Source organism: Typha latifolia, chromosome 4 (genome assembly GCF_019914945.1).
Source record: "Typha latifolia isolate L0001 chromosome 4, TyphaL0001v2, whole genome shotgun sequence".
NCBI classification, from domain to species: domain Eukaryota; kingdom Viridiplantae; phylum Streptophyta; class Magnoliopsida; order Poales; family Typhaceae; genus Typha; species Typha latifolia.
The window spans coordinates 5,658,167-5,685,504 of record NC_133089.1 but is presented as its reverse complement, the minus strand read 5'-3'; the positions used below and the strand labels follow the sequence as shown (position 1 = coordinate 5,685,504).

Below are 27,338 nucleotides of genomic sequence, written 5' to 3'. Positions count from 1 at the left end.
CAGCTGCAAGAATTTCCTACAATCACGACTCTTTTTAGCTTCCTCACCCAACCAAGTACTGCCAAGTAAAACAAAGTGTACGTAACTCCTGCATACAAGGGTAAGGAGCTGCAGTGCTTCTCCTAATCTCCTCCCATTGGTAGCAATTGCATGCCCTAAAATTCCAAAGAGCTGACCAAGAGCTCCCACCAAGGACTTAAAGGGATGGAACACTTCAATCTTTAGACAATCCAAACAAAGGATGGAAAGAAACGATCTTGAATCACATGACTTCTTCCCACTTGACTTTGGTATCCTTGTCAGATGGATCACAGTTTCGTGCAGCCACCATTAATCTAATTAATCCTTAAAATAATAATAAGAGAGAGAAGAGAGAAGAGAGAAGTGAGAGGAGGGAGAAGGGAGAAGAGAGAAGAGAGAAGAGAGAAGAGAGAAGAGAGAAGAAGAGTCTTCCCACTTTTTTTTCCTCACAAAAAAAAAGAAATAGAGAGAGAGAGAGAGAGAGAGTCTTCTCTCTTAATGTAGCTCCTTTGGTACGTTTAACACGCGAGTGCATTGACTTCGATGCCTCGAGAGAGCAACATTGACCCAACGGGGGAGGAGAGAGAAAGATGGATAGAGAGATAGAGAAAGGAAGGAAGAGCAAAGAAGAGATGTCATTGAAGAAGAAGAGGGAGGAGGTGGTGCAAATTGATCTCTCCTTGAAGATAGAGGATGAAGAGAGAGGAGATGCTGTTGAAGAAGACGAGGTGGAAGAAGAAGAAGAAGAAGAAGAAGAAGAAGAAAGAGAGGGGGATGAGGAGATAGAAGATCAAGAGAAGGAGGAAGGTGAGGTAGTTGTGGTAGATGAGGACCAAGGAGGAGTAGTCCATGAAAAGGGAGAAGAGACCCAAAAGGATGTGCAGGACCAGAACGAAGAGAAACAAATGGAAGACAACTTGGTGTCAGATGAGGTTTGCTACACCTCTCTCTCTCTCCCTCTCTCTCTCTCTCTCTCTCTCTCTCTCTCTCTCTCTCTCTCTCTCTCTCTCTCTCTCTCTCTCTCTCTCTGAATATTTTAGTTCTTGATTCAGTTGTGCATATTGCAAGCGGAGATGAATCGCATGAAGGAAGAGAACAAGCTGTTGAGGGAGGCTATCGATCGTGCCATGAAAGATTACTACGACCTACAAACGAAGTTCACCGCCGCAACCGCTCAGCAATCAGATCAACCAAAAGTATAGCTTACCAATCTTCTATTTTTCCATTGATTTTTTTCTTATTAATTTGCAATACGATTAGTTTTTATATATATATATATGTATATAATTATATAGGAGCCTCAAATCTTTCTTTCTCTTGGCGGCGGCGGCGACCGTCATAAAGAGGCGAAAAGGGCTCGCGGTAGCATGGAGCTGGGTAGTTATCAAGAAAGTGAAGCCAAGCAGCTTGGTTTGTCTCTCAGGTTGCAAACCTATGAAGACCCACACGAAAAGGAAGAGGCAAACGAGGACAATTCCATGGGGATAAGGAGCTGGGCGCCATTAGAGAGTAGCAAGCTACAAGCTGGAGAGCTGGCTGCAGGGATTACGAGCCAAAGCATCAATCCAGCTAACCGGAAAACTAGGGTTTCGGTCAGAGCGAGATGCCAAGGTCCTACTGTAAGTTGCATAATTAAGAGCACTAACTAATCTACACCATATTACTCTTACCTTTGCGTGATGTATATATAGTTGCAGACTAACTTGTACATATATGAGGTGCAGATGTATGATGGATGCCAATGGAGGAAGTATGGGCAGAAGGTCGCGAAAGGGAACCCGTGCCCGAGAGCGTACTATCGATGCACGGTGGCTCCGGGATGCCCAGTTCGGAAGCAGGTTAGGAATCAACTCATGGCTATATATGTTTCTTAATCTATCTATCTATCAGTCCATGTATCTATCTATCTGAGCAAATACTTGGATGAAACCTTAATTAGCTGATGATGATGATGCCTGCTTAATTTTGTGTGGAAATAGGTGCAGAGATGCCTCGAGGACATGTCCATACTAATAACGACGTACGAAGGGACGCACAACCACCCGCTGCCGGTAGGAGCGACTGCCATGGCTTCCACCGCCTCCGCTGCCGCAACTTTCATGCTGTTATCCGGCGCAAATTCCTCGCCATCCATTTCCGATAGCGTCTCTAGCCAAATGCCCATGACTTACCTAAGTCCTTTCTTAGCAAACCCTTCGCCTCATCCACCTACCATGAATGGCTTCGCGAGCTCTACAAGCATTTCATCTATGTTTGATCCTATAGCTAGCGGCGGCGATCGCGGACAACAACCGTTCAACCTTTCCGGTTCTTCTCATCAAACACTCAATTTGAAACGACCATGGGCTTTAAACTCTTATAGTGGTCATAACAATGCCGGTGCAAGCTCATGGGGAGGAGGTAAAGGGGCATGGAACAACGAGAAGTCAGTGGCAGATGATGTCAATGTGATTTCTTCGGATCCAAAGTTTACGGTCGCCGTCGCGGCCGCCATCAACTCATTCATCAACAAGGATAGCCAAGCAGTGCAACCTCCTGGCCCAAATTTGGCTCACAAGGATGGGGAGAGTAGCAAGACTGGAAATAAGTGGGCGATTGAGTCCCTCTCACCTAAGTAAAGGATCTATTTGGTGTTGGTTACATAGATTCACACAAAAGGCTACTTACTATTTCTTGTTTTGGAACATCAAATTGCACATTTTGTTGGAACTTTTTTTTTTGGGCTCTAATCTTCACAGCTTTTGAGTAGATTTTGTTTCGATTGAAAAGCACGTCTAAATTTACTTGAGACATGGAACATTATCAGTTCAAAAAGTTTTGGTCTCACATAGTAAACAGCATATGTTTGGATCTCCCATTCATTTTTCAACTCAAGATCTCTCTCTTTCTAACTTTTATTCTTTACAAAGTCTAATTGCTCTCAAGATAATTTTAGCCACTGACCATCTTGTTTTAATAGTACTATTATATGTGTTTCAAGTTTTTTCTTGTTATTTAAATTTAAAAATTAAAGAAATTTAAAACTCAATGTTACAAAAATTTTAAAAGACTAGTAGCGGTCATTTTTAAAATAATTAATAAGCTGAATTTATTTGAGGGTTATAAGTTTTAGAGAAATTCGAAAGCACTAAACAACTAGAAATACTCCTCTTTGTTTATGAGAAAATATATCACAAAATTCTAATTCAAATATAAAAGCATCGGGTACTTTTTTCTTAATTTTTCTCTTATATATTATTTTAATCGGATTGGAGGAGTACGATTCTCAGAGAGAAGCGTCGCAGGTCTGTGCTATCTGACAACATAAGAACGATGTTTTATGTTATACGTTAGAGGAAAGATAAGTCAGTAACCTTGCACAAAGGGCGTCACTTTCCTTTATGACAGTTACACTTCGATGTGCCTCACATGTTAAATTTCTTTAAACTTTTTATTATTATTATTTATATTAAATAATATTTATTATTTTTTATATTAAATTTCAGAAACAAAAACTAACATTTTTACCCCATGATATTACACTACCAGAGTCTAATACAGTCCTAGACCTTATATTAGTTGCGGGGAAGCACGGATTGCTTACAAATTGATAGCACCAAACATCAATCCCTCTTGTTCTAAAAGGATAAGTAATTAAAGCTTGTACTCACATATCTTTTTTGCAAGGTGTTTTGTTAGGTTTTTATTTGTTGGCAATTGTGTACAAAATATTTTAAGTATATTTTTTTATGTATATGAGCTTTATACAAGTCTAGAATATCTCTAGTTTGAAGAATTGCAAGATTATTGGAGAAAAGCCGTCGAGTTCACACCGCGTTCACAAACGCATTCGAACGCGGATACTGCGTTCACACAGACAGAGAGCCGTGTTCACAAACGCGTTCGAACGGGTATTGCGTTCACACAGACCGAGAGCTGCGTTTATAAACGCATTCGAACGCAACCTGAAAAATTCAAGCTGTTGCGTTCGAACGCACTCGAGCCCGTTCGAACGCACCAACAAAGTTTAAGAATATTGTACTTTCGTGAGTACGGATAAGATTAGGATTTGGCTCTATCTTGTACTTTCATGAGTGCGGATAAAATTTGAATTTGACTCTATCTTGGAGATCATATATAAGGATTGTGAAACCCTATCTCTAGGGTGGTTGAAGAAGCATTATTGAAGGAGACTTCTTGAGACTACATCGGTTCTTCAACTAACAAGGCTCTTCTCATCTACAAATCTTAATCTTTCGTCTTAAAGGCTATCTAGACGAAAGATCAATCTCGAGGGTTACTAAGATTGGATTTCAATCACGAGAAGCGGTGAATCGTGGGTTCTAGCGAGCAAGATTGAGAGGAACAAAGTCGTTTGGTTCGACGGGTTGTTTTGAGAGTCAGTCTTGTAACTGCTACTATTCTAGTGATTGGTTTTGATCCGAGTTTGGATCCGTGGTTTTTTCCCGTTTGGGTTTTTCCACGTTAAAATCTTAGCGTTCATCCCTGCTTTCGTTCTTAATATTTCTACGGACTTTTACTTGAGCGAACAAGTGATATCATTGCCTAGTATTTAGATACATACTTGTGTCTATGGGTTTTTTCATGTTTTATACCGTAGAAGCTATATATATGTCCATCTGTTTTCTATATGAATACATGCAAAAATGATATTATTTGATTATATAACATATAAAACAAAGCGTTTAGAGCAGAAAGGAGAGGAATATTTCTATTGCTAAATGACAAGAGAATTTCTTATAACTAACAATATGAGATGAAGCAGGCTATTCGATGAATGAAAGTTGAGTCCAGTAAGCTCTCTTATTCATCTCTGCCAAAAAGGAAAAAAAAATTACAACTAGACACTCTTAACTTATTGCCTATGTTTACTTAAAAACTTGGATTTTCGTGGCATATTTACTTGACACATCCCCAGCTGAAGTAAGGGACGAGGGAATTATATTAGTAGTATATAGTAGGGCTCAAAATTAATGTCTTAGTCTTGATATTCGCTAAGCAAAGGGTAATATACTATTGATTGATGGGAATCAAATACTTTAGGATATTTAAGTTGAAGAGGTAAGATGATGTTGGATAAGGGTGTACTTGAGTAATGGGTCGTGATTAGGGGTGAAAACGGGTTGGATTAACTCCGACCGTCCCGCTATTCGACCTGAGTCGAATTGGATACGGATAGAATTTTTGAAAAAAAAATCGAATACGGATTCGAAAACGGATATCGGATATTCGTTTACCCGAATATATTTTTGAATGATTTACAGATTTTAGTTTGTTTATTTAAATAGTGAATATTGATATTATTACTAATGATGTGTTATATATTATTTGTAGAGATTAATTTTTCTAATTTTATATCTATTTGACCTACAAAAATTTATTTTTTGTGAAACTCTTAATATTTTTATGTTAATTATGTCTAAATAAAAAATTATAATTCTTTTAAAATTTGATCAATATCTATTTAAGATCTGATCCTCTATCTGAAAAATTATCTGGATCTGTTTAGTTAGGATATGATTTTAAATTTTGCTATCCGTCTAATATCCATATATGAATCTGTATCCGGAGTAAAAATATGGATCCGGATGTGGGTTGAGCACTATCTGATCCGTATCCAATCCGTTTTCACCCCTAGTCGTGATATTTGCATGCCAGGTGCAATAATATTTAGCCTAGGGTGCATATGGGTAGTATCGTGCTGCAATGCTGACTCATGGTGATGGGTCTACAATTGAGGCCCTTAGGTTGCGATGATAGATAATTATTCATGTGATTTGCTAGGTAAAGGACAAATAATTCCACCACTAGAATCTACCCTCTAGGGCGCATATAGGTAGTATCGTGCTGCGATGCTGACTCATGGTAACGGGTCTACAATTGAGGCCCTTAGTCTGCAGTGACAGATAATTATTCGTGTTATTTGCTAAGTAATAGGACAAGATAATTCCACTACTAAAGTCCCCCCTCTGGGTGTTTATGTCGGACGAATATGTGGATGGACAATGGACCAGATATTAAGCATGTTAAGTAAACATGGTGGATAGGGTTAGCATGTGTTAGATCGGACCGTGCTAAATAAATACATTATGTGTATGACTAGTTTTTTCATGAGACTAATCATCTATTTAGATATTCATGCATGCCTAAGTTGAGTATATTTATATCTATGTCATTTTACTAGTGATATTGTCACTTACTAAACGTTAGGCTCATTCATAGTTTAATTTCAATATATACTCTTGCATTTGAGACTCCGCCCAATTTTACATTATTAGTGGATATGTTACTGCCTATGGGCTTTACTGTTATTTCTACTATTTGATCTTATATGGTGATGATGTTTATGTTGTGAGCTCTCCAGACCATATGGGAGGCACATGGCAAGTTGGGGGTGTTTCATAAAGCAAAATTAACTTTGAGCCTAAACAATTTATTTATGCTCAGCTCACTTACTCTCAAACCAAGTCAATTCGAGCTCGAGCTGAGATCAAGCTGTAAATGAGCCCAATAGAGAAGAGACTAGGGTCGCGATGGTTGTTAGTGCGGCCCTAACTAAAAATAAGAGAGAAGAGAGGTGGGAGAGAAGAATGGGGAAGAAATCGATTGGGGGAGATGAGTTGCCTGTGATGGGTTTGAACTTGGGCATCAGGGAAGAAAGTGAGGAGGCAAAATTGGGGGAAGGTTGTGATAGATAGAAAGACAAATAATGACCAAAATAAAATAAAATAAAATAAAATAAAATAAATGAATTGGGTTTTAGCTATCAAGGAAATGTTACTATTAGATTAAGATGGTTATAATTTATGTATAGTATGAATTTATTAATCATTCTGAGCTTATTGAGCTGACAAGTATGAGTTTCTCTATTATTTTGATAGCCCTATATGCATACGGTAAACTCAAATTGAATAATAGATAATTAATTCTACACTAACCTAGATCTGTAAGTATAGTCATCATCCATGATGTCGAGATATTTCGTGGTAATAATCCTGCTAAATATCCCTAGTCATTCAATTGATCATGAGCCTAGAAAGATTGATCAACATCATTTATTTCATTTACTTTCAGTTTGAATCAGCGATATCAATCTCAAATTTCATGTGGTAGATCTAAAAGAAGAATGTGGTGATGAGTCGTTCGGAGGTTGGAAGAGGAATGGAAATAGGTAAAGATACATGGTATTGCGCTCAAATGAAGCATGATAGATCTAAAACTATAGGGTGTCTGATATGGGGTTTACACATTACCAATTTAGTCTTAATAATATAAATAGTAATGATCTCCATCACCTATTTTCGCTTATCGTTTGTCTATCGGATTGTTACTACTTTGTCTAGGGGTGGCAATCAGGTCAGTTTTGCAAGGTTTGGAATAGGTCAAGCTATTAATAACATGAACAAAATCATTGAATTTTCTAAACAAAACACATGAACTATTTATTAAATCAATTACTTTAAGTATAAATTATTCGAGTTATAAATATGTTTATTCATGTTATAAACAAATTTTGTGTGTGTTATAAATGAGTTATTTGGATGGTAAACAGTTTAGTTACATCATAATCAGGTTACCGTCATAATCAGTTTCACAAATGGTTAGTAGGTTGGGTCATAAATGAATCTATATAATAAATAAGAGAACAATCCCTTTAATTATAAGGATAGTCCGAACAACTCATTTATGATCTGGAACCTAGTTATAAAACATCTATGATTAAAATCTTTGTGTTAATATCAGAACAAAAATTATCATTGTAGTTGTGTCCACATCTTGTTGGCCCTTAGATGTGAGGGTGGGTTGGAGGGAAACGGGGTTTTGATATGGGAGAGGTGGAGGGGAGGAGAGGGGGTGCTCGGCCAGGTTAATGTGTGGAGTCTCATGTTAATGGATCGTACTCTTAACCTAATATCAACCGTATAAGCTCCAAGGCTTGAGGTTGGGCTAGGGTCAAGTACAAATCATGCTCATTATCAGGTTTTGGCCCGAAAAACTTTGACTAGGTCTAGATGGGCTTTAGATTACCAAGCCAATTGAGCAACCCTATGTTGCTTTATAAATTACTTGAGTTTGGGATATAAACAAGCTCAATTTAATTTCCTTCGTTATTTATGCAAATCTATGAGTTGAGTTTAGCTACATAACATGTTGTGTAATCTCATTCCTATTTGTCATTAGAAAGTTCAATTTATTGTGATTATGTGTTAAAAATGATGAATTAGGGTTCACATGTTAGTCTATATTTTGTTGCTCAAGTAATCTAGAAAACTTACTTGTGATATTTTACTAAAGGCTTATAAGGTATGAAGATGATTACTTATTGTAGTTTTTGTATCGTAGCCAGCGTTCTAACAAAATAATTTTGCCCATTTTCTAGCTTTTTAGGAGTGTTCTATTTAGTTAAACATTTTGTTCTTTACCCAATAGGATAACACACTAAACATTATACTTATATATTTTCTTGTAATTTGTGAATATCTATCTCTAATTTTATTTATGTTCAAATATACAAATTAATTAAATAGTACTTGAAAATATAACATATGAGATAGTAGTCAGATGATTAAAGAGACTCATATATATTATATGTAGTTTGAGCATTTAAATTTTAGCAGTTTAACAACAAATTCTCATTTCTTTTTCAATATATATATATATATATGTATGTATGGAGAAAATATATAGAGCAAAATAATATATGAATTCACAGAAGACAGGTAGAGATGATCAAACGGCGTAGCCTAACTCGTGCTTAGCCTGACCCAACCCGATTTGGATCGGGCTAAGCCCGGCTCGGACCCAGTTTGGGCCCAGCCTGGCCCGAGCCCAAACTACCAATGGACGACACGGGTCAGCCCTTTGTCCACCCGACCCAGCCCGCCCATTCTGCTACAGTGAAAACCAACGAAAATTTTGTACATTGTATTGTTTTGTAATTTTTTTAGCTCACCTCTCCTATTGCAGATCAGCTTAGCATTAAATTTTTTTAAAGAGGGAAGAACAGAAATATTTTAAAAAAAATATGCTAACGGTAAAAAAAAATTCTAAAAATAACTAAAAAATTCTAAAAAGTTAGCAAAATAGGACCTCTAATTTTTTTTTACCATTTTATCCTTATAATAGAAATAAATAACTAGCCGGGCCAACCCAATCTCTCATAAGGGCGGTAGCGGGTTAGACTATTCTAGCCCGACTCGGCTCGACCTACTAATGGGCGGGCTGGCGAACACAATGGCCAGCCCAATTGGCACGGTAGGCCAGTGCTGCTAGATGATCACGTCTAAAAATACGCGTAAGTATTTCAAAGATCTCAATCCTGCACAAAGCTCTCTTATTCATCATTGAAAAAAGTAAACAGTAGCGCAATTTGATTTAGTAACCGAAGCTGGTTGACATTGGGTCCTTGATGGATAGACACAATTCCGATGAATCAACCCAATTACTTTTAATGGAAAATTGGGAACTAAAATAAAGCACAATTTGAAAGCAACCATAAGAAATATCTATTATGTCAATTGATGACGCTGGTAAGCGAGAAACAAGCCGCCGCATTCTTCAACTCGTTATCCATACCATAATTCTCTATTGTCACCGTATCCTTTTGCGATGAATCCGAGCTAGTGAAAATTTCAAAAGATAAAAAAAAAAAAAAAGGCAAACACACAAATAATTAGCATATGCTAAGGTAGAGTTAAGTAATAGAAAATTTCATATACTAACCTCGATTCAAAAGCATGGTCATCATCTATGATATCAAAGTAGGACGGCATCTCATCATAATAATCATGCTCTATAGCCCCAGCTTGGACACCTAATGGAGCATGAAACCCTGGGGTAGCAACGGAGATCACCGAGTTATTATCAGCATTTTCATTGACATCCAATTGATCGTGAGTCCAGAAAGACTGATTAGCATCTGTTCCATTGTCTTCGATGTCACTTTTGGTGGTGTCAGCGACCGAGATACTCATGTAGTCGGGGTCAAGAAGAGGCAAGTAATTAGTCGTGGCGGCAGCTGCAATAGGAGGAGACGACGACGACGAATTCGGCTCGAAGTCGGAGGACTCAAGATAGTGACGATATGTGGCGAGCTGTGAATTGACAGCATCGAGCTCGAATTTCATGTGGCGGATCTGAAACAGAAGTGCGTTGATGAGCTCGACGCAGCCACGAACAGGGTATCGTTCACGTAGGTTGGACTCATAGACGATGGATCTCATCGCCTCGGTCTTATACGGTGGATCGAGCTTGTCGATGATCTTGAGTATCTTGCTGACGCCGAAGAGGCGATGCGCGTTCTGGAACTGCCTAGGCATGTCGGGAGGGAAGTAGGGCGCGAGCGGGCACTCGGCGGTGCACCTCCGCCGCTGGTATTTGCACGCGGCGCACGCCTGGCTCGTCCCGCCCTTCACCGTCATACTAAACTAATATGATCTGATCACCAAGTATCAGAAGAAGAAGAAGAAGATTTTTTTGTTTCTTTTCTTTTTAGTGCAGTGGTTTAAAAGAGAGGAGAAAGGATTGGATTTCAAAAACACATGAACGCATGGCTCTTGTTGCAGTGGAGGTGTAGACCGTTGCGGATAGCTCGGGGCCGCGGAAGAATGAGTAAATGAACCGAGACGTGCTGCTAAATTTGTTGGAGATCGGCTAGTTGGACTTTTCATTTTTCTTTTTCTTTTTCTTTTTTTCTTTTCTTTTGAAACGCACCTTAGAATAGTCAACTCGGCATGCGCTTTTATACTACAACTGTCCGAGAAAGATGTAGTAATCTGTGATTATTTCATTTTATCTGAAAGCAGTTAACACGAATAAAAGTTCACCTTCGTTTGAGCTATCATGAGAAAAAAAATCCTGCCTCTTGTGACATTTGTTGTGGAATAGATTAAAATACCTCATCTGATGGATTTCTAAATGATCTCTGTTTCCTTTAGTTACTTGTGCTAATGTACACTATTTCCTAATAAAGCTAGCTTCATGAAATTAATCTGACCGAGCTCTGTGGGAGCTGAGCATTCCTCTATAGTTTATTTGAGTTAGGCCTGGTGGGTTATAAGCAATCTGAATGTAGCTTGTTTTGACTATTTAAGCGGAGCTAACCTAGCGCAAGCTAGCTATAGAACAAATCAAGCTAAATATGAGAACTAGCATAGTTCAAGCTTTCCATATATATTCTAAAGCGAGCCCAGGAAAGACATTGATAATAATATTTTAGTAAACTAACTTTTCTAAACAACTTCAGCATATACTGCGAAATAGCGTACATTACATCTAGTACAAAGGTACCATGGGGTGAAGGTAGAACTCCATTCCAGTTACTGTTTCCTTAGTACTAGGTTGATAAAGAATCTATCAATCTACAACCAGAAAGATGAATAAAATTGAAGAGCAAAGGGCAAAGGAGCAGCAGCCCTAGGAGATTCCAACTGTCTTCCCCAGCAGCCACATTACAAGAGAGAATTCGATCATGAACAATGCGTGGAGCCAAGTCCTATCAACAACAAACCCAAACACTGTGATCCCTGCCCTGTTGTTCTCCAAATATGTCACTGCGATCAAGAAAATTACTAAAGTTCAACAACCTATTTGAAGAATGTAGAGATAACTATGATAATTTGAATAAGTTTTCAGAGACTGATAGCTAAAGAAACTAAGAACAAACGAGAAGAGCTTAGTACTGACCCAGTGCCTGTCTCTTATGGTAGGAGATGGTATTGACAGTAGAAGACATGAGCTTCCTGTCGTCGAGGTCGTCCTCATCTTCGTCGGTGTCGTCACTGGAATTGCTCATCGGTGGCTCCGATACAGAGGGATCCTCTGCATCTGCATTAAAAGATTCGACGGTAGCACAGACATGCCATTTCGCAGCATGGCTGGTGATTGCCTGAGTCTTGTGTGTGATCTTTGCAGCACTTCGTAGACATATCAGTATTCCGGTGACGAGCCCGACAGAGCAGAGCTGTAAGTCAGCGATGCGAATGAATGCAAAATGATATGAATCTATGACAACAATCAAACTAATATCTTACTTACCACTAACTCGCCGGCGGTGAAGAAGTTGACTTGTGCGTGCGGCCTGGTGGTGAGCAATAAGGTGGCAAACTGGCTGATGGTGACGAGGACGAGGCATGAGATAATAAAAGCACGGTAGCGGTGGCTGATGATGCTGAGCTGCCGCCGTATTCTAACATGTTCTTTGAGCACGGCGGCGACATCGGTTTCATCATTGAACGCGCCGACGAAGTCCTCCATCCTGAGGATTTGGAGGTGGCAGATGAGGCGGAAGAGGACGCAGACGAGAAAGAAGATGGCGGTGCGGTAGATCCACGAGGCGAGCTCGAGCAAGCAGGTGGCGGCGGCGGCGGCCAGAGGCAAACGGGAGGCGGAGTGGGAGGAGAGGAAGACCTCGTAGAACCAGAAGAGCTTGTAGATGGCGTCGAGGGAGAAGCACGGGAGGACGAAGAAGGAGAGGATGCGGAAGGATCGGGAGAGCTGGGCGGTGTAGCCGAGCTGGACGCGCTCGGAGTCGCGGCGGAGGCGGTCGAGGAAGAGGAAGCGCCGGAGCCCGAATCGGCGGACAAAGGCGGAGAGGGAGAGGAAAGAGAGAGATGCGGCGGAGGAGAGGGAGAGCTGCACGACAGAGTCGTACGGGCGGCGGTGGTGGACGAAGAAGAGGTGGGCGAAGAGAGGGACGAGGATGGCGAGGAAGACGAAGAGCGACCAAGAGGCAACGGCGTGGGGGAGGTCGGATTGGTCGACGCAGAGGTAACTGAGGCAGGAGCGGAAGCTCTTCAGCTCGTCGTCGGCGTGGGAGAGGCAACGGGTGTACACCGACTCCTTATGCGAGAGCAGCGGCGTCCTCCTAGACGACGTGGTGGTGGTCTCGTCGGCGTCAATGACGACGACGACTCCCCCTTTCGCCATCTATCTTCCTTCTTCGTCTTTCCTTCGTTTGTTTGGTTGGGAGCGGAGAGTCGGGAGAGGACGAGGATAGCGGCGGAAGAGGAGGAGGAGGAGAAGGAAGTTTAATTATTTATAGAAAGAGAAGGGATGGTTTATATATATATATATATATATATATATATATATATATATATATATATATATAGTCATAGACATTAATGAGCAATGATTGGAGTAGCAGAGAATTTGCGTTAATTTGGTTGAGAAATGATAATTTTTAGAACAATTGCTTCAAAATTAAATTGACAATTATACAATTATCATCTTAATTTCAACATCTTATTGTGGGTATCATGCTGGGTGGGTGGAGTTGCTTTATTCGGAGAACATATTGGGCACATCCAGGAGTTGGGGGTTCGTCCTACAGTGGAGGAATATGATTTCCAATATAAATGCCGAATTCTTTGTTCTCGATGTAAACCCGGAGGTGTTTGATTTGTTTCGTTTGTTTTCTTTTCATGTGGGTTTTGTTTCCATATTCCCACCTATATTTCAGCATTACAGATCTTTTCCTTATGGATTAAAAGAAACAGGGATTTTTAAATAATTACGCAATGCCAACGAATAATATTTTATTTTATGATAGATTAAAAATATTGATAAATATTTTACACCCTAAACTTCAACAAAGAATAATATTTTAGTCATCTAAATATGTTTTTTTAAAGTAAACAATGATATGTTATGAATATTTCTTAAAAATTAATGCTAATTTTGATATAGTTAAAAGACTAAAGTGCTAATTATGATATTTTAAATAAAGTAATGGTAATAATATTAAAAAAACTCAAACTTTTAAAATATTGTAATGACCATTGCATAAATTAAATATCATAATCACAGTGAAATCTTGCTCTTAGAATAATTATTGTTAAAGTCAACAAATATATATATAAATGACTAAACTACCATTCTCTCTTGAAGTTTATGATGTAAAATAGTTATCACATTTTTTTCTTGTATGTATTCTCTTGTAATATGATATCAAATTACATTATATAATTTTTGGACTATTTTAAACAATTTATACAAGAACAAAATGAACTTTTTTTTAGTTTTATGTTTAACTTTTAACAATCTTGGCAAGGGAAGGGCACAGGAAGTATAAGCGACTAGGGCTGTCAAAATAATTGAACCGGCTCGAGCTCGGCTTGATAATGCTCGATCAAGCTCGGCTCGAAAATAGGTTGAGCTAGCTTGATCATTAAAGCTAGACTTGAAATTAAATTCAAGCCAAGCTCGATCTCGAGCCGGCTAGATCGAGTTGGCTCGATAAGACTCAAATATATATATATATATATATATATATATATATATATATATATATATATATATAATATGAATCGTCAAATCAAAATCGTTTCACTCATTTAAAATTTTAGCTATTATTTTCTGACACAATTATTTTTATTGTTTGTAATTTATATTTTGGTAGCTTGTAGTTTTTTGACACAATTATCTTTGTTACTTGTAATTTATATTTTGGTTGCTTGTAGTTTTCTAACCCGTTTATTTTTATTGCTTGTATTTTATATTTTGGTAATATTTATATCTTTATAGTTGAATTAGGTTATATTTCAAGCTTGATTCAAGTCTAAATTAATTCAAGCTTGCTCAGGCTCGAAAATGGTTTGAAATTGATAAGGCTTGAAATTACTAATTGAGCAGCTCGTTTAAGCTCGAAATTGGCTCGAGTTCGAAATTGGCTCGAATTGAAATTATTTCAATTCAAGCTTGAGCGCAAAGACAGGCTCAAAATTAATTTCAATCCAAACTTAATTAGAGTCAGGCTCGATCAAGCTCGGCTCGTTTACACCCTTATAAGCGACCAACTCTGACGTCAAGGAAAACTTTCAAAACGGGAGAAGAAAGTCGAAACCCTAGCAGAGCTGGGCAGCCTTAAAAACTTTTTGTTGCTTCCCTTTCTCACTAAAGGTGTAATATTATTTAATCATGTTTAAGAAAATCACAATTCTTCACAGATTGCAAAGAACAATTACTTGTCCATTTCTGCAGTAGTTTCCTTAAGCACCCTACACAACTAGTTTGATGCAGTAGAAGTACATAACGTGAAAGAATAAATTAATTCAGATAGAGAACTTTAGGTAGTGAAATAACTAAGTATGATCTGAATTTATAGAAGAGAATAAGATTTAAATCACAATTCTGAGGAAATTATATCCTGCTACGTATAATAAATTAGAAGCAGTAGGTATGATTTGTACCAAGGATAACTTCGACGCTTCTCCGATTATATTTAAATCGCATATAATAGCAGGACTCATCAGATTAGCCATTTCCATTTCTCTCTTGAGCTCGGTTGGGCTTACTTCCGTTTAGCCCATATCCATCTTTCACACGGGCCGGGCTATTCCAGCATCCCGGGCCCAATTGGTGTGATATATTTCTATTGCTTTACAAGTAAAGTGTCATTTGGTTCGTGAATAAGGATACTTAATTCATGAATTAGATCCCCTTAAATATATATTTTTATAATTAAATACTTAATTATATATATTTTTGCTCAACTTTATATAATGTAAGTCATATGACAAATTATATATATAATATTATCACATATAGAAAAGTGAAATGAAGTTATAACGTTTTGTAAGTAAAATTTCTTAATATATTTATTCACAGTTTAGTAATTAAATCTAATATTTTAGACAAATTTGTTCAAGATAATTATTTTGTTTTACAAATAAACAGTAAAATGTGAATTAAGTTATAGATGTACATAATTTATTTTTAAAAGGCGTACATAAAATTATTCTTAAAAAATTTTATATATGAACCAAAAGGCTTATTACCTAGTGCTTATGTGTTAAGATAGCATTTTTTTTAAGCTTAAACTCTAAAACTTAGATGATTACTCTTATTTCCTAACCTTAAATATTTATATTTTAGACGTGTTTAAAAAAATTAAGTTTTTGATTTGACGTGAAAAAGTATTTTTTAAACTAGAATAAGAAGTGGGTTTAGGAAAAAAAATTTATGTCAATTGACCAAACTATCCCGTAGAAAAGAGATATATCACTAAATTGCTTTTAAAGAAAGAGAGAAAAATAATTAATTACGTGATAGTTGATTGAAGTGATACTTTATTAAAATTAATAAAGTACAAGATAATTTGACTTTATTGTTAGAGAGAAGTAGGTCGACACTAACTTAGTCTTAGAATAAACTGGTGATTGGTTATAAAATCAGGTTAGTGTTTAATAATGCAATTTAAGAAAACTTTTAAACCAAATCCAAACAGGTTTAATCTCTAGTGCTACTTTATACATAAATACATATACTAGAACTTCTCAACTCATTATAGGCTTTAATCATGCACGTATAATACTCTAATAAAAAATTAATCTAATATCAAACCAAACACTCAAGCGGTTTCAACTATTTAAATAATTTCTTAAAAAAAGAAAAGCTTTAATTGAATAGGGTTATCTCATTGTCCAATTCATCATCAAAGCCTAAGAAGCTCTAGTATGATCATTAAAAAAGAAAAAACAAGAACATCTAGAAGAGACACGTGTCATCCGTATCACCCAACCTGGCTTCCACCACCAACTCATCGTTCCACTTCTAACTCCGGGGCCCACATACGATATTCGACCATCACCAAGGTTATATACAACAACTTGCATGTCGGCTAACACAATCTTCTCCAATATCTTTACTGGATCCCACAAACAATGATTCAATTCCGACAGCTTCAAAGAATAGGTGCAAAGAGAAAAAAGAGCAGGCAAAGAATGACCCAACCAACCTCACCTCACATGCTTAATCTTCAAAGCGTAGCAAGGAGGATGACAAGCTTAACATTAACAAATCCCTAAAGCTAGACTAGCTAAGCATGCTTCTTCTTTTATCTCCATACCTAACCCTTAGAAGATGGAGTAGGCTTAGTACAAGCATGTCAAAAATGACATCATAGTTCCAATAACAAAACCCAGCTACGATTTGGCTAGGAGACACCATCATTCATGCATCTCAAAAAAGGCAATAAATATATAGACATGTGGGAGAGAAAGATGAGTTTTACTTAAACGAAAAGGCTGCGTTCTAACTCACTTTTCCATATGTATTTCATATGAGTCATGAACTCACTCTCTATTTTGGAGCGAAATAATGAAAGATGCAAGCTTTCATGGCCGGGAGGAAGAAGAAGACGACGACGAATAATAAGCACGAGTACTGTCAAGACAAACTTAGGAAGAATTCGACGAGATGCGGCGCGCTGTGTTGCGGTTCCAGGGTTAGTATCTCCTCCTCTTCTTCTGCGGAAGGCTTAAGAAGCTCGGATTCCGAGCAACTAGGTTGCTTGTCAAACCTAGCTCACGGTATGGTGCAGGCGAGGCTCGAGCGGATGATCGACGAGGGCACGCATAAGCTAGAAATGCGAAGAAGGGACCGGTTTCTCGGTCGGAGCAGCAGTAGTAGCAGTAGATGCATTGTGTTGATAGCCCTGGATAAGGATTCCTATGATCCTAGGGAGGATTTTAGGAAGTCCATCATGGAGGTGATCACTTTGAAGCGGATGGAGGAGCCAAGAGAGCTAAGAAGCTTACTCAACAGTTACCTGTCGATGAACTCCAGGGAGCATAGGCAGTTCATACTTGAGGCCTTTCATGAGGTTTGCTCCTCTCTATTTCTATTTAATGGGTGAATTATCCATGTGGCAGGAAGTGTAAAGCTTGTAGCTGTTGGCAAATAATTAAGTGATCAAAATGTTCTAGTAAATATAGCGTGCATGTGAAAGGTGTAGTGACAATAATTGAGCTTAATTGCAAGGAAGCATGGCTCTGGATCTCAAATTGTAGCTCAGCTATCACTTTTTAATTTTTCTTTTATTTTTTAGTTCTCATTTCGTTTCTTTTTTCATTTCCTATCTAACAATTTAAGTTTGTCAATGCATATTATGAATTCACTTTCTGTTTTCTAATGATTTAAGTTTTTAGATTAAGATATAATGCATATTACATAATCTAGCTTAACTATTTGGCCTCTGAAAAAGTGATAGCCGTGTGAATTATGAACATTTCTTGCTAGCTTTACTCGTCATCCTTGTATCTTTTATTGTTTGCTTACGTCCTTCTTATGCTGTGGATGATTGGTGTCAAACTAAAGCTGTCTGCCTCGTGAAAAGCTTCACCTTGATTTGTAGTGGTTGTACTACTCTGACTTCCTGAAACTATTTACTTTTTACTGGCGTAGTGGTGATTCAATGATTATATCTCACAGGATAAGGATTAATCATGCATACTTATGACATAAACTCTCTAATCTAAAATTCAATGTAGTGGTCTACTACAGCACAGCTACTATATAATTATTTGGAAATAATCTTATAAAAATGACATAAAATATCTAGGGGGTGATAATCTGAACCACCTCGAGATCACAAACACCTCTAGATACAAATACTTGTAGAAATTAAGATAAGGCCAGAATATTTCTCAAGCTCCATACTCTTTACATTGCTGAAACACTTGGAAAAAGTTATATTGTGGACGCTTAAGAGATGTCATATGAGGAGGATCTCTACTAATGTGATGATGCCTCTTATGAATGGCTTGTAAAGAGCGTCTTCCATCTTCCATTTCATTGTTCTCTGCAGTAAACTCCCCCTTCCACAAGCTTTCTGTGAATGTGTCCTTCCATTCACCTTTATCCTGTAAAGTATTGAAGTAATGGAAACCGTATTCAAATTCCGCAACTCATATTCTATTTTACAAAGATGGTAGCAAAGCTACTTACTGTTAAAGGGAAGCAATTCAGCATAGGGCATTTCATGGGTCTGTCCTCGTCCATGGGTTCTAATGGATGCTCTAGTGGCTTGAAGCCCATCTCCTTCTCCGTATCGCCATTGGTGTCAATCTCACTCTCCCCATCCTCTTCAATGGATCGGTCTTCTTTCTCCTTACAAAGCAAAACCCAAAACTATAAACACCAAACGCAAGAAAATAAAAGGATTTAAGATCACATCGTACTGCGAATCAAAATGCCCACCTGAGGAAGAGATGGGTGGGGCCTCATGGAAAGCTCAAAATCCCCAACCATGCCTTCTTTTCTTCTCTCTTCTCTCCGGAGATAGAGATGTGTGTGAGCTCTGGTTGTTTTGCCTTTTTGCCTTTTTGCCTTCAGGGCCTGCCTGTCTCTTAATTCAACGCCATTTTAAAAGAGCAGTGTGTTTTACTGCAACGGTCTAATTTGTGTTTTGTTTTGTATTGGGAGGCTAACGGCTACTTTTCAATGCGGTGGGATCCGCTTTGGATCCGAAAAGGTTGTGATCAGAGGGAATTAATAGAAGGCCATGAATAAGTAGTTGTATTTTGATCTTAATGCAAAAGACCATCGAAACATTAAACACTGAGGTTGTACAAGAGTGGCAAAGGATAGGATCTTTGAAGTACCAATTCTGAAGAAAAAAAGTACCAATTATGAGTTCAATTTCTTATTTGAGAAGTGTACTAGAGAGTATTTATGGATATGTGAGGAGTGATTTAAAAGAATAATGACAAGGGCATACTTGTATCTTTCGCTTGAACCTTGTGTCATTTCTTATGGTAAAGGTTTCTAAGTTAAGAGTTTTCTAACTTATATTATCATTAAGAGAGGAGAGAAATTTTTTTTCCCCTCTCTTATATGCTTGAGAGAAGTGTCTAGTTTGGCAAAAAAAAAGAAGAGAACAAGAAAAGAGAGATTGTGATCAAGTTTGGGTTCATGTTCGTTAGTGTGCTCTAGTTCTTAGACATCATCTTCTTGTTTGGCTATTAAGAAGGAGATATTAAGAAGGAGATGACAGACATATCTCTCTTGTGGTGGTGATAAATTTCTTTTCATGTATAATCTTTAATGAGTAATCTTAAAAACTGTAAACATTCTCTATGATTAAAGTGTGCCAGTCCAGTGAGGTTCACTTTATATGTATAATATATGAGATTTAATTTGGTTATATGCTTGATTTAATTTTATAACGTGTAAACTAAAAAAAAAGATCAATTCAGTTGTGAATCAAGTTGGAGTCCAGCTGGATTTAAATAAAATCCACTTCGAGTCTGACAGGCCCATCAACAAACAGTGCAGACAAAATATAATAATTCTTAATTAGAGTAGGGCCAGGTACGAACAAACTAAGCTAATGTCGAAGTCTTTTTATATTAACCAATTTAATTAAGTGAGTTAATGCCAAAATCGACTCCGATTCCAGTAAGGGAGTAGGCTGACAAAACTCAAATAACAAAATAGTTGGACATAGTGAATTTTTTAAGCAAAAAGAGCCTGAATTGGGGGAGAAGCCGAGTGAAACATACACCGACAAGCTACAGAGCAATGAAGAGGATGGGGGCGAACCACTATAAGCGGCCATCGTAGCCTCGCGAGAAGGGAGAAGCGACGGCTCCTTAAGCGACTACTCTAACCTCGATCGCTATGGAAACGACGACCCTAGCCTCGGCGGCTACCATGGCGTCGGCCACCACGGCCGTGATGACCTCAACCAAGGTGAAACAGGGAGGAGAAGGGAGCCCATAGAGAAAGGTGAAGAGAGACAAGAGGAGAAAATAAAGAGAAAGAAAGAGAAAAGGGAAGAGGGAGAATCGAGGAGGAAGAAGAAAAGAGAGACCGGCCGAAGACTAAGGAAGGGAAGAGGGAGGAGCTCGCCTAGAGCTGAGCACTGCTAAAGCCAAGAACGGCACGAAAAGGTCCACTCACACTCACAGCATTGCTTCTACATAACCGCATCTTTAAACTTTTTCTTTTTCTTCGTATATCTTGTCGATCGACTTCTTATAAAAACGAGTCTTTACAAATATCTCATGTTTTGATTACATTGCCTATTTAAACAACTTCACATACTACTTATTAACCAATAGAGTTAAGAGGAACCATAATTATTTGATGATTTATTTTTGGCACAACTTAATTGATAGTTCCAACGGTATAGTTGGCGGCTTGGAAAAGCGCTAATTGTTTAGCGGTGCACATAACTTAAACTTTAAACTAAATAATTTATTATCTTAGCTAAAACTTGATAGGGTTTAAGTATTTGATGATTGTACTTTTGTCCGGCCTGTATTAGCCTTTCTGCTTATGGACGATGAAAATAGAAAAACTTTACTCACAATATTCTGAGTAATTGAAGTAGAGTCCCAACTGTTTTGATGATTAAGAACTCCCTTTTTTAAGTCATCAAAGGTTAAACCCTAAAATTAGCCTAATTAGTACTGGGTGTACTAAATGAGTGTATTTGGTGTACTGTCTAGTGTACCCCCCAAGTGGCACGTACTATTATACTCAGACTATATTGTGTTTTGCCATCCGGATCCAGATCTGACCAACTGGTTATTAGATGAAGAATTTTGGGGATCTTAATTGAATAAAACTAAGCTGGGATCGAATCAAGTTGGCCAAATTGGTACATGGTAGGCCCATTCTTACCCTCAAAATCCAAATCGTGAGGCTACCTAGGGTCATGTCCCACTTGCAAGTTGCAAACAAGGAGTAAGAAACCAAAAAGAAATTAAACAATATAAAAAGAAGAAGATCGTCTCCAACCCAAAACTACATCAATTTTCTACAACTGGAGTTTCAAATACTCTGGTTGCAGCAAATTCCTGCAGTTGGGAAGCAATAGATAAGCACAGGAAAAGAAGTTTGACAATTTTAATTTCTTTCCTTTTACTATGTAAGTATAAAGAGAATTTATCTGCAAGAGAAGAATAAAATACAATAGGAAATAGTATTACTATATGTGATGTCCCACCATTTCATACATATAAGAAATCTATCTTTTTCTCTTTCCTTTCTCCCTTCTCTCCTCTCTCTCTCTCTTCTCTCTCTCTCTCTCTCTCTCTCTCTCTCTCTCTCCATCATTGCGCGGCAAAGAACCCTAAAGACAGCTCTCAGCCAAAGTAAGTACTACCCTTTATTATCTCCTCTCTCCTCTCTCTCCTCTCTCTTCTGTTCTAAGGATTGCCCAGAAAAGTTCTCGATGTCTTGCTTGTTCTCTAACCTCGGCATGTTTTTGAACACACCCAATTTCTCTTTCATGGAAAGATCTAAACTTGCATCCTTAGAACATGCAATCTTTCTCTATTCTGAGAGAGGGAGGCTTTGTCGGGCATTTTATCGTACCTCAAGGCCTCCTCTCATTTTTGAGAAGATCTGAAACTAGGGTTTGCTTAAAAATGTCATTTTTGATATCTCTGCTTAGCAGCTTTTGTTTAATTTGATTCAGCTTTCTGAGCTGTGGGTCTTTTGATGCAATGGGAGTTTCTAGTTTTGGCCGTGAGAAGGAAATGTGGTAGCTGAATCGATCAGATTTGGTAAAAAAAGGAGAGATTTTTTGGCCCCCCTGTTCACAATACTGTTGGTGGTTCGACATATTCCTGCCTTTATGGATGATGATGGAGGACTTGGCATGCGGAATTGGGCCTACTACGAGCAGCCCTTGAAGGGAAATGGGCATCTAGGGCTGCAACTCATGTCATCGGTGGCAGCCGAGCGCGAGACGAAGCCGCTTCTCTCCAATGGAGGATATCACCGCAGGGAATGCACTGTCCCTTCTCCATCTGTCCCGATGGAGTTTGTGAGGAATGGGTGGATGAACCACAGAGAGAACAAGATGGTCCACATGCTGCCCATAAACTCCACTTATGGTGTCCTGACTGATGCCCACGGAGCCCATGCCTTCCCAATGATGCAACCGCCACAACTGCCTAAGGAGGAGGAGGAGATTCCGCTAGTGGAAGAGCCGGAAGTCAGAAAGGGTGCACCTGCAAAGAAAAGATCTCAGGCTCGAGCTGAGAAGACCCCGAAGCAAAAGAAGCCAAAGAAGGTTTCCACTAGAGAGGCTCGTGGGAATGTTGGGAGGAAGAGCACTGATATGGTCATCAATGGGATTGAACTAGATATATTGGGAATTCCCACTCCAGTGTGCTCATGCACGGGGACTCCCCAGCAATGCTACCGGTGGGGTGCTGGAGGGTGGCAGTCTGCCTGCTGTACTACTAGCATTTCCACCTATCCCCTTCCAATGAGCACGAAGAGGAGGGGGGCACGTATTGCTGGGCGAAAGATGAGTCAAGGTGCATTTAGGAAAGTGTTAGAGAAGCTCGCAGGAGAAGGATATAACCTCAGTAACCCAATTGACTTGCGGACTCACTGGGCTAAGCATGGAACCAACAAGTTTGTGACAATCAGGTAAACCTTGTAAAGTGTTGGTTAGCTTAACCAGGACTTGAGCTCTGCATCTGGTCTGGTCTTCCTGTGCATGCAAGTATGTCGCCTTTCTGCAGGGGCTCCTTGCGTGCAGTTAAGTCGATGTTTTTTATTTGCAGTTTACATGTTTCTGAGGTTAGACTTCTGTTGATCTGGAAGCAATGCTTTTTTCCTTTCATCTTTGCAACTTGTAGTCATAACAAAAGAATACTATCTGATCTAGATAGCCCTTCAGTCAACGGATAAAATACCTGTCGTTGGATTCTAATACTAGGTTCTGATGTCTTGTTCCATAGAATTGGATGCTGACTAGTTTTCACATGAAGTGGTCATGTTATCATAGGAGTAAAAATAGAGCTTTTTCTCTTGCCGTTATGATGCTTGTACTAATAATGCAAATATTAATGTTGAACTTCAAGTATGACAGCGATTCAAGCGCTCATTTTCATGTTATCCAAGAAGTTCTGGTGATAACTCATGTTTATTTATAAGTCGTCCTTATCAATCCTGATGGTTAAGGTCAAGAATGTCTTGCTTCAACTCCAAATATCTTGGTTGTCTTTTCAAATTATGAAACTTAGTAGTGCTGATGAGGAGTTTGTTGTAGCAGTATGTTCTCTGTTGATACAAATTATTTGGGGATTTTATGTCAAGCTCAATTGTGAACAGGATTTTTGTTCATATATGATAATTCTTTGTTAGTTACTATATACTAGGTTAGTTTACCAATGGGAATACTAGGTTAGTTTGAGGAGCTGTGAAATGCAAATTATGCAAGTTGTACAGAGAAAGGTATTACAAAGATTAAAGCATAGCATATTGTTATCAAAATATGGAATTAGGCCAAGCTAAGGATTGCTATATTTGTCATATGTCCAAGTAAAGCATTCAATGAGAGTCCTATTTACAGTTTGAAAGCAGTAGTAACATCAACAATAATACCTACAAGCCCTAATTACTATCTGGGGTCGATCCTTTAATTTTGGTAATGTTCACCATAAATGGAAAAGCTTCTCTTATTTTTCCCATTGGATTTAACCAAGTCCTTTTTTGTTTTTCCTCACATTCCACCTGAATAAAATGTGATGGTCATCAGTTTGACTCTGATAGCCAGATATTTCTATCAATTTTCAATGATAAGATAATCTTTCCTCTCCTTTCCTCCTTGCTCCTACATTTATGCACCAGAAGGTATCCATTGTGCATGGCAATACTGTCTTAAATACTTTCGCACATTATCTTTAATTAATTGGACTCCCAACTTGCCACAAATGTTGAGACTTTGTATTCTCTGTTTTCTAGTTAATCAAGTGATATGTAATTACATGGCATCCGTTTCTTCTCACTTAGCATTTGTTGGTTGATGTTATTAAAAGTATACTCTTCAACATGTCCATGTTGAAGTTGATCTTTAAATTCTCCCAGAATACTGCACACTACTCAATACAGTGAATTATTTCATCCGACATGCTTTGTGTCTCTCTCTCTTTTATTTTTCAGATTTCTTCTTTTACTATTTTGATTTATTATGTTAGTCATTGCTGATTTTCACTAATCACCATTTAGCCTGATACAACTTTATCTTTACATTTAATTCTATTACTTTGTCTAATTTCTGTCTGATTATGTTGTAACCCTCTCTTGAATCTCTTGCTTCTAAATATTTATCAGTAATCCTGAGAAATGTTAGGACTTCAAGAATATTCTTTCAAAAGTGTCCATCTATTTATTTAGTGCTCCTTTTTTTTAAATGCTGCTTGTCAGTTGTTGCTGAGATTCGCAGACTATTAGGCATATAAAACTTCAAGGTTATACGCATAATTGAAGAATAACAGTAAGCAAAGCTAATACTTGTAGCTGAAGTGATTGCAATTTGATTCTAGTTATTAACCACATTTAATGCTTGCAGCTCCTATTGAACTCCCAAATGATTTTCCAGTTCTTCTTGAGCTCATTACTATTCTATGTTGAAATATATGGCAATGGTACCTTGCAACACATTCTTTCCTTTCCGATCTATTTTATTAGCTCAGGGTTTCAGATTTGTGTTTGAAGTTTTAGGGTCTCATCCTCTTATGCCTCAGCTTTTCTACATATGGACTGGCTTTTATATATAGATTCTTGTTCTTGAGGATATTACAATGGTTGTGTGACTGTACCTACAGAGTTGTACGACTGATTTGGTTTTATGACACATACCTATTGGCGTGAATTTGTTCATACTTCAGAATATATTGTTGAACAAATTTAGCTTTCTATATTCTTTTATTAGTCACTAACTTAGAAATTCAATTCATTTGGATCAGAAACAGCAGGAAATATAGCATTTCACATTTGTATCTAATGTACTTCTCATGATAAATCCTGTGTTGACATTTCTAGTACTGGACTTATCTTGTTTAATCGATTAACCTTCGGTGTAAACTACTTCATCATGGAATGAATTTGAACTATAGGTTATGAAGGACCTGATTGGTACACAGACCTGATCGATACTCTTTAACTCTATAGAGTAGAGTAATATCTTGCATTCACAACTTCTTAGATCCTGATTTACCCAACTGTTGCTTTGTGCTGATCAGTATGATCGATGCTCTTGCTTCTTGCTTGAGATATGACTCAATCAGATTCTCAGGTACACGAGGGGTTTTGACCTTCTATTTCGTCTTCCTTATGCTGTTCTTGATTCCTTTCTGTTAGAGATGATAGCTATTTGTTGGCTTTGGTAGATATATCAGGTATTCGAGCATAGGTAAAGCTCGCTCACGCAGCATTTTATAAGGTTTGCTCAATATCATAGAGCCAAACTTAATACTGATCCTAGATATAGCACACTTTGTAAGTAGGCATTTTGGAATAATTTTGACTCCTAGCCGGAGTTGGAAGTTGATCTTATTCTTGAAAACTTGAAGGTTTTGAAAGAGAGTAGCATTGGTTATTCTATGCGACCAGAGCAAATTTTCCCAATTACAGGCCAAATGTTAGTGTTCTTACCTTTTACTGAATGCAAAAACACTTTTCACATGAGTTTGGGTCGTTGGACTCAGTAATATAATGGAGATTAGAGACAGATGGCCCTGTGATGATGGAGGCCGGCGAGGCTATATTGGTGGTGGTGGTATGAAAGTTTAGTAAAATTCTTTAGATGCTCGATTTGGATTAATGCAAATGATATTTTGTTGAGTAAAACCCAGTAGCTACATAACATCCAGAATCCAAAGGGTTGATTGACATAACTAGGGCATACATATGAATCATAAGCTAAAAAATTATTTAGCTTTTGATTCCATCTTAAAACTAAGCATCACTTATAACATTTGATTCTAATCTTGATAGAAGCAAACTGAGGCTAATGCAGTTAAGAGGAACTTAACCAAGGGGAAGACTCCGTCATAATTAATTATATATGTAACGTGATAACCATCTTCCGTCTTTAGTAGCTCCAAATCCTGCACTAACTCCACTGGCTAACTGAAATGTTTTAATTCTGAGCTCATTTATAATGTAATTTTTTTATAGGATATTTTCTTAAGAATAAAGTTCAAAATATAGGAGAGAGTCAGAGAGAGGACATGAATTGCCATATGTGCATCGATTATAAACATTTGGCAGTTTCAATTCGGGGTGTAAACGAGCTAAGCTTGATCGAGCCTGCTCTAATCAAGCTTGGATTGAAATTAATTTCAAGCCTGTCTTTGCGATCAAGTTTGAATTGAAATAATTTCAATCCTAGCTAATTTTGAGCTTAAACGAGCTGCTAAATTAGTAATTTCAAGCTTTATCAATTTTAAATTATTTTCGAGCATGAGCAAGCTTGAATTAATTTAGGCTTAATCAAACTTAAAATAATACCTAATTCAACTATAAAGATATAAATATTATCAAAATATATATTACAAACAATAAAAATAAATAGGTTAGAAAACGACAAGCAACTAAAATATATATTACAAGTAACAAAGATAATTGTGTCAAAAAACTATAAGCAACTAAAATATAAATTACAAACAATAAAGATAATTATTTCAGAAAATAATGGTTAAAAATTTTGAATGGGTGAAAAGGTTTTGATTTGATGGTTAATATTAGTTTAATATTACTCATATAATTATATTATATATATA

The 27,338-nt window shown here is 37.7% G+C and overlaps 6 protein-coding genes across 8 annotated transcripts; 3 read left to right on the top strand and 3 right to left on the bottom strand.

Moving 5' to 3' along the window:
- Nucleotides 1-499: 499 nt before the first annotated feature.
- Nucleotides 500-2,835, top strand: LOC140786683 (uncharacterized). The gene is made up of 5 exons (XM_073135294.1): nucleotides 500-953; nucleotides 1,074-1,217; nucleotides 1,317-1,640; nucleotides 1,746-1,859; nucleotides 2,001-2,835. The coding sequence occupies exons 1-5, from the start codon at nucleotides 612-614 to the stop codon at nucleotides 2,637-2,639; spliced, it is 1,563 nt and encodes a 520-aa protein (XP_072991395.1). The 5' UTR covers nucleotides 500-611; the 3' UTR covers nucleotides 2,640-2,835.
- Nucleotides 2,836-9,535: 6,700 nt separating this feature from the next.
- LOC140787764 (uncharacterized) lies at nucleotides 9,536-10,442 on the bottom strand. Its single transcript, XM_073136858.1, has 2 exons — nucleotides 9,745-10,442; nucleotides 9,536-9,641 (listed from the first exon to the last, which is right to left on the bottom strand). The coding sequence occupies exons 1-2, from the start codon at nucleotides 10,440-10,442 to the stop codon at nucleotides 9,536-9,538; spliced, it is 804 nt and encodes a 267-aa protein (XP_072992959.1).
- Nucleotides 10,443-11,233: 791 nt separating this feature from the next.
- LOC140786993 (uncharacterized) lies at nucleotides 11,234-13,065 on the bottom strand. The gene is made up of 3 exons (XM_073135719.1): nucleotides 12,058-13,065; nucleotides 11,707-11,983; nucleotides 11,234-11,573 (listed from the first exon to the last, which is right to left on the bottom strand). The coding sequence occupies exons 1-3, from the start codon at nucleotides 12,946-12,948 to the stop codon at nucleotides 11,437-11,439; spliced, it is 1,305 nt and encodes a 434-aa protein (XP_072991820.1). The 5' UTR covers nucleotides 12,949-13,065; the 3' UTR covers nucleotides 11,234-11,436.
- Nucleotides 13,066-17,006: 3,941 nt separating this feature from the next.
- On the top strand, nucleotides 17,007-17,850 carry LOC140786961 (probable transcription repressor OFP9). Its single transcript, XM_073135685.1, has one exon. The coding sequence runs from the start codon at nucleotides 17,129-17,131 to the stop codon at nucleotides 17,657-17,659; it is 531 nt and encodes a 176-aa protein (XP_072991786.1). The 5' UTR covers nucleotides 17,007-17,128; the 3' UTR covers nucleotides 17,660-17,850.
- A 409-nt stretch (nucleotides 17,851-18,259) lies between these two features.
- Nucleotides 18,260-19,223, bottom strand: LOC140787071 (uncharacterized). 2 transcript variants are annotated; one of them, XM_073135824.1, is made up of 3 exons: nucleotides 19,003-19,223; nucleotides 18,751-18,909; nucleotides 18,260-18,665 (listed from the first exon to the last, which is right to left on the bottom strand). In XM_073135824.1, the coding sequence occupies exons 1-3, from the start codon at nucleotides 19,051-19,053 to the stop codon at nucleotides 18,450-18,452; spliced, it is 426 nt and encodes a 141-aa protein (XP_072991925.1). In that variant the 5' UTR covers nucleotides 19,054-19,223; the 3' UTR covers nucleotides 18,260-18,449. The 2 variants fall into 2 exon arrangements, with proteins under 2 accessions (XP_072991925.1, XP_072991924.1); XM_073135823.1 differs by having other exon boundaries at nucleotides 18,751-18,912; nucleotides 19,003-19,199.
- A 954-nt stretch (nucleotides 19,224-20,177) lies between these two features.
- LOC140787529 (protein Barley B recombinant-like) lies at nucleotides 20,178-23,482 on the top strand. Of its 2 annotated transcripts, none has more exons than XM_073136498.1 (2): nucleotides 20,178-20,696; nucleotides 22,232-23,482. In XM_073136498.1, the coding sequence occupies exon 2, from the start codon at nucleotides 22,391-22,393 to the stop codon at nucleotides 23,198-23,200; it is 810 nt and encodes a 269-aa protein (XP_072992599.1). In that variant the 5' UTR covers nucleotides 20,178-20,696; nucleotides 22,232-22,390; the 3' UTR covers nucleotides 23,201-23,482. The 2 variants fall into 2 exon arrangements, with proteins under 2 accessions (XP_072992599.1, XP_072992598.1); XM_073136497.1 differs by lacking the exon at nucleotides 20,178-20,696 and adding an exon at nucleotides 21,781-21,905.
- Nucleotides 23,483-27,338: the final 3,856 nt, after the last annotated feature.

Bases quoted from the DNA above. Each gene is read 5' to 3' on its own strand.
- LOC140786993 (XM_073135719.1), bottom strand. From the start codon at position 12,948: ATGGCGAAAGGGGGAGTCGTCGTCGTCATTGACGCCGACGAGACCACC. The intron at 11,984-12,057 runs GTAAGTAAGATA...GCTGACTTACAG, and splicing joins TCACCGCCGGCGAGTTAGTG to CTCTGCTCTGTCGGGCTCGT. The intron at 11,574-11,706 runs GTCAGTACTAAG...TCTTGATCGCAG, and splicing joins CCATAAGAGACAGGCACTGG to TGACATATTTGGAGAACAAC.
- LOC140787071 (XM_073135823.1), bottom strand. From the start codon at position 19,053: ATGGTTGGGGATTTTGAGCTTTCCATGAGGCCCCACCCATCTCTTCCT. The intron at 18,913-19,002 runs GTGGGCATTTTG...TTGCTTTGTAAG, and splicing joins CCCACCCATCTCTTCCTCAG to GAGAAAGAAGACCGATCCAT. The intron at 18,666-18,750 runs GTAAGTAGCTTT...AATACTTTACAG, and splicing joins TGAATTGCTTCCCTTTAACA to GATAAAGGTGAATGGAAGGA.
- LOC140787764 (XM_073136858.1), bottom strand. From the start codon at position 10,442: ATGACGGTGAAGGGCGGGACGAGCCAGGCGTGCGCCGCGTGCAAATAC. The intron at 9,642-9,744 runs GTTAGTATATGA...AATTTTCACTAG, and splicing joins GACCATGCTTTTGAATCGAG to CTCGGATTCATCGCAAAAGG.
- LOC140787529 (XM_073136498.1), top strand. From the start codon at position 22,391: ATGGATGATGATGGAGGACTTGGCATGCGGAATTGGGCCTACTACGAG.
- LOC140786961 (XM_073135685.1), top strand. From the start codon at position 17,129: ATGCAAGCTTTCATGGCCGGGAGGAAGAAGAAGACGACGACGAATAAT.
- LOC140786683 (XM_073135294.1), top strand. From the start codon at position 612: ATGGATAGAGAGATAGAGAAAGGAAGGAAGAGCAAAGAAGAGATGTCA. The intron at 954-1,073 runs GTTTGCTACACC...TTCTTGATTCAG, and splicing joins ACAACTTGGTGTCAGATGAG to TTGTGCATATTGCAAGCGGA. The intron at 1,641-1,745 runs GTAAGTTGCATA...TATGAGGTGCAG, and splicing joins CGAGATGCCAAGGTCCTACT to ATGTATGATGGATGCCAATG.